At 45.3% G+C, this 5414-nt stretch overlaps 1 protein-coding gene across 1 annotated transcript in view; it reads right to left on the bottom strand.

Annotated features, from left to right (window-relative positions):
* irx2a (iroquois homeobox 2a) overlaps positions 1-4538 on the bottom strand; it is a gene marked incomplete in the record, with an annotated part of 5072 nt that extends 534 nt beyond the window's left edge. The window contains 3 exon segments of the mRNA XM_024268407.2: positions 1-1935; positions 2447-2852; positions 3786-4538. Of these exon segments, the coding sequence (XP_024124175.1) occupies positions 1067-1935; positions 2447-2852; positions 3786-4025 (1515 nt within the window).
* Positions 4539-5414: the final 876 nt, after the last annotated feature.

Below are 5414 nucleotides of genomic sequence, written 5' to 3'. Positions count from 1 at the left end.
AAGCGCCCTCTACAGGATGAAAAAAGAATCATTTATTTTCAATAAGGTCTAGTAACCTGGGTTACACTGACGTCTCGGTGACGTTGAGGGAGGTGGTGTAGCAGCTTTATTCCCGGCAATATGGTGGCACTGGATGCGGTTTGAAGTAAAAAGGTTCGAAGGGTCAAAACGTGAGGCTAAAAGGTTGTGTCCTTCCTCGTTTTGTAGTCAAAGCAATTGTGACACCTACCTGCAGAGCGTGGAAGAAAAAAAAAATCCATACGCACCAAGATGATCCCCAACCCCACAAAACCACAAAAGGTTGTCAGACCGGCTCCAACTAACTAAACTGGAAGTGCTCATTAAAAATCCCCACTGCTTTACTGCAGCTGAAAACGTCTCCAGGCCATCCAGCCAGCGTGCGGCGCGCGCGCAGGGAGAGCTTTTAACGCGCACCGCAACCACCTAGGTGACATTTCAAGATGGGAAGTTGCACGATTGCGCACGGCAAACTAATTTGTTTGCTTTTTGGCTGACCCTGTGTAATTATAATTATCCTAAGCTGGGAGATAAGGTCTGGTGCCCACTGTGCGCGCTCGCTTACGCACGCACTTAACACAAAAGGAGGACATGAAAGAGCGGAATCCTGCTCAAAGCTATGGCAACATTTCTCTGCGTACTGTATTCTCAACTTGTCACCTTGCGCTCGCGTTAGTCAGCTCCAGTTCTTTCCAGTAATCTATACATGTGCAACCATTTTGTTTAAATAACTCCAAGGTTTCTTATTGAAGAATACATCACTGCACTTGAAAATTTGTATTTGTCAAGAAGAGGCTGAGATCTTAAAAAAAGCTTACTCTAAAGATAAAGTTTGTCATTTTAAATGCACGATTGCTTGAAAAAAAGGCCAAATTTCAGGGATCCAAGCGGATTTGCATTGAAGAAAAGTGATTTTCACTCCCGCCATTTCAGCAAAGACGCAGTTCCAAGAATAAACACTATTAAATAACATTTTTAATAACTTATACTTTTGGTTTCAGGTCTATTTCTTTTTCTTTTTTCTGTTTTTTTACGCACAGTTGCGTAATTACGTACCTTTCTTTGCTTCTAAATTAATGGGTCTAAAATGTTGTTGCTCGACAACCCCAATCTGGTTTGAGTTATTTTTGACGAGGGGGGAGTCTGGCCTGTGCTTGGGGTTCGCGCCGGCCTCCGCAGCCTGCTGAGAGGAGCTCAGGCTCTCGTTTGCGGCGGCGGCTGCGGCGGCCGCGGCGGCGGCAGCGGCGAGGCTCACTCCGGAGGAGTTGGTGTAGCGCAGGATGCCCTGACCCTGCAGGGGGCTGAAGTTGCCATAGTTTGTGTAATTGCTATAAAAGGGAGACGTGTAATAAATAGGTCTTCCAAGGATGGAGGGGGCAGAGTAGAGGGAGGGGGAGGTGGCAGCAGCAGCAGGGGAGGTGGTGGACGGTGGACTGAGTCCCCCGCTGGAGGAGGGGCAATTTGGTTGCCCCGACTGTCCCGGTTGCTGATGTTGCTCCTTTTGGTCCGAGGTAGCAATCTCCACCAAAGACCACAATTTGGGTTTGGTTGCAGCGTTCTGGGGGGGCCCGGATGAGGGCCTGCTGTCAAGACACGAAGTCAGTTTGTTATTACTGCCACTGACGAGGCTCCGGGCCAAATCCTCGCGCTGGCTGTGGAGGTGGTGGAGGTGCCGGAGGTGGTGGTGGTGGTGATAGTGGAGATGGCTGAGAACCGGGGCTTCCACGCCCGTCAGGGGCGACGAGGTGACGGGCTTGGGGGACAGAGGGGGCCGGTGGCTCTGCTCCTCACCGTCGCCGTCGTCACATTTGTCGGCCGCCTGGTCGGAGCTGACTTTACGCACGCAGCTGACCTTCTCCCCGTCGGACTCCGCCGAGCACGAGTGGTCCGTGAGCGTGTCCACGTGCAAACTGATGCCTGACAAAATCAAGAAAACGTTCAAAATTAATAATTGCTTAAAAACTCATAAAACTTCTGTGCGCCCACACATTTTATTTCCACAAATCCCCCAAACATCTTATTTTTATGACTCCAATTAACTCATGCTTCCCCCTTTTCCATAATCAGAGACAGTTATCATCATGGGAATGCCATTAACAGGCTCCTTTTATTGGGGCCACTCGTGCTGAGAGCTGCTCGTGTGTCTGCTTTGCCTCTGACCTGTCATCAATCATGCTAAAGAAAATAAAATGTTCCTCTAACAGGTCATTTATTGTGGCGTTGCTGAGGACTAAAGCCTCACCTTCATTAAAAATTCATACAAATCAGCGTGGTTACACGGAGCCAGCTTTCGTGCGTAAAGACGATGAATTATTCAAAGGGGATTATTTGTTTTTAATGTTACAATTTAAACCTCACTGTTTGATCTCTGTTAAAATTTTCTCAAATGTTAGTAACTTCAGCTGTTCAAGGCGGATGACCCCCCCACCTTCGTCCTCCGCCGACGCCTCGCTGTTATCCAGCGTCTTGTCGGAGCGCTCCGTGTCCTTCCTCTCCCCGTCCGCGTCCTCCTCATCCTCGTCCTCGCTCTTATTCCGGGGCGCCCACGTCATCTTGTTCTCCTTCTTGAGCCTCCTCCTGGCGTTGGCGAACCAGGTGGAGACCTGCGTCAAGGTCATCTTCGTGATAATGGCCAGCATGATCTTCTCCCCCTTCGTGGGGTAGGGGTTCTTCCTGTGCTCCTGCAGCCAGGCCTTCAACGTGGCCGTGGCGTCTCTCGTCGCGTTCTTGCGGTAAGCGGGGTCGTTGAGCTGATAGGGGTACCCCGGACTCCCATATGGATGGTAACTTAAAGCGCCGGCCATCCCAGCAGTGTGCGCGTCATATGGAGAAGACTACAATATATATATAAAAAAAAAAGAAATCAAAAGTCAGTTTTTAAAAACGTATTAAATATTTAAAAATGTATATTTTTTTCGTGCTAAACATGGTCATGTAAATTGTACTTAAGGTGGGTCAGAGGAGTGTAAGCCGGCTGTCACTTTGCAAACCAGTCGGGCAAGTGAAAGAATTGTATCTGCGTGCTCTGTAAATCATTTAACACCTACTTTAAATGCAAGGGCGCGTGCTCCAGGGCTTCAAATGTTTTGTTAAAAATAAGAAAACTTTAATTCTTGAACACATTTGCATGTCAATGTCTCGTAAAGGGAAAAATATACAGATTGTATATTGCAGCCTATATTACAATAACATATTACAATAAACAAAAGGCCACAACAAGACAAAAAAAGTTATGGAACATCGGTGTGAATGTAAATAAAGCAACTTTTTACATTTTATTTTAATTTAATTGGTTTAGTCTAGATGATGTTTACACTTATATTACTTTTTATATCCAATTATTGATGTGCTCCTTTTCTATGACAATACAATTCAGGGTTAAGGAGTTTATCGTTTAAAAAAATATTCATTTTATTCAGCTGATTTTGGATCCTGTGGGGATTGTATATGTTCTCATGTGGGTCTGAGTGCGCGCTGATAGAAATCTTAAGTATTCGGTTTTGCGCAATTAGCTGCGCATTGAGTGTTAAGCGACGGTCAAGCCTTTTTGCAATTTGCAGCTCCTTCCAAAAAAAAAAGAAAGAAAAAAAGGAAGAAATAAAACAATCCAATTTAAGCCAAACATGACAGGGATCACTTTTGGAGAGCATCTGAAGTAAAAGAAAGAAAAGAAAAGTTTCGCTCTCATTCACTCATAAGACAACATTACAGACGCCCTTGAGGTCTTTACAGAAACACCTGCTTTCAATCAAAACGATTTATTTTACCATGTAAGATGGGAATCCCGTCGTTGGATCAGTAGAATACGACAGCGGACTCGAAAAGCCTGCGCCAGCCGAGGCGGAGAAAGCAGCCGATCCAGGGTAAGGGCTGAATGCTGAGCCAGAGGAAGACCGCGCCAAGTCCTCATTGCGCGGAGCAGCCAGAGCAGAGGCCCCATAAGCCGGACACGAATAAAGAGCCAGAGAGCCCGGGGGCTGGTAGAGGTAACCCTGAGGATAGGACATTGGTGAGCGACAGGTCGCTGATTCCAAAAAAACAAACAAAAAAAAAGGGTGGAAAAAAGCGCACGAGGCGGCGAGCAACAACGGCCGAAATAATAAACAATCGGCTCAATAATCAGCCGTGCAAACAGTCATCAAACAGAGAAAATAAAAAAAAGCCTCCCTCCACAGCCCCCTTACTGGGAAAACACCCCAAAAGATCTGTTAAAGTGCCCACATAGAGGTAATGTGGCATGCGTCTTGATCCCCTAGCGTCCGATGTTTTTAATGCGCGGCACTATGAAGTGAGGAGTTCGCAGGGAAGGAGCCAGTGGAGTTTCAGACACACAGAGCATTGGGGGAAACTGGAGCTGTCACTCTGGCTCATCTGAATATCCCATCCCCGCCCCCTTTTCTGCCTGATAGAAATGGAGACTCGGAACAAACCAACACTTCACACCGCGCAAAAGTAGCTTCCATCCATGTCGGGAGGACGCGATTTATGTGTTTAAATGTTGGAAACTTATACAAAAAAAATTCAATATTTAACCAAATTAATCTGATTTTGGCGCATGCAGATGACTTGGTTCATCAAGGGTTATTCATTTTTTTTTGTTTCACTATGAAGAATTGCTTTATTTCTGTGCGTAAAATGATCCAAATTGTCTGGAGCGTTTTAACAGTCGACTTTTATTTATTTATTTATTTATTTTTCCTTTTGGCTCTCGGTTTTTAACTTCCCCAAAATTCCTAGAGGGGCACTGGAAACGGTAAAAAAAAGGAAATATCCTGCTTCCAACTTTGCTTTTTCGTCAGTCCGTTACGCGCAGACACACACGCCTGTGGTCAGCGATCATTGCGCGCGCTCCCGGCAGTGCCCGCTCCAGCCTGTGGGCGGCGTACGCTGGCTCCTGAAGATTTAACAATTAGAGCAAGCCTTTTATTATCACAATCCAATTCATCACCCGTAATAAAGCTGTTGGTGGTGGGTAATTATCTCCTTAAGAGAGGCCGCTCGTCCCCTATAGACTCAAGTTAACCACAAACACTGAGCGTGCGCTCACGGGGGGAGCGGGTGCGCGCTCCCGAGCTCCACCGTTAACATCTTAACACTTTTCACCCATGAGTGTTTGAGGACTCACTTGTTGGTGGACAATTTTCCAACCAACTTTTACGCATTCAAAAAATGCAATAAAGCGTCATTGATAAACAGTTGCTGCTGCAAGCTTCAATAAACACCTAAAATATTAATCATTTAGGCCTTCAAATAAGTAATTTTTATTTACTTTTTATATTTATACAAATTTAAAAAATAATTCCAAATTTATTTGCTAAAATTAAGAAATAAATATTAGGAAATTACAAATAAAGACTTTACATAAAGCTTAATTTCTCAATTTGTCACATTTTATG

The sequence above is a fragment of the Oryzias melastigma genome, linkage group LG16 (assembly GCF_002922805.2).
Source record: "Oryzias melastigma strain HK-1 linkage group LG16, ASM292280v2, whole genome shotgun sequence".
Classification (NCBI taxonomy): Eukaryota; Metazoa; Chordata; class Actinopteri; order Beloniformes; family Adrianichthyidae; genus Oryzias; species Oryzias melastigma.
The sequence above is the reverse complement of the archived record's forward strand: the minus strand, read 5'-3'. Positions and strand labels throughout refer to the sequence as shown.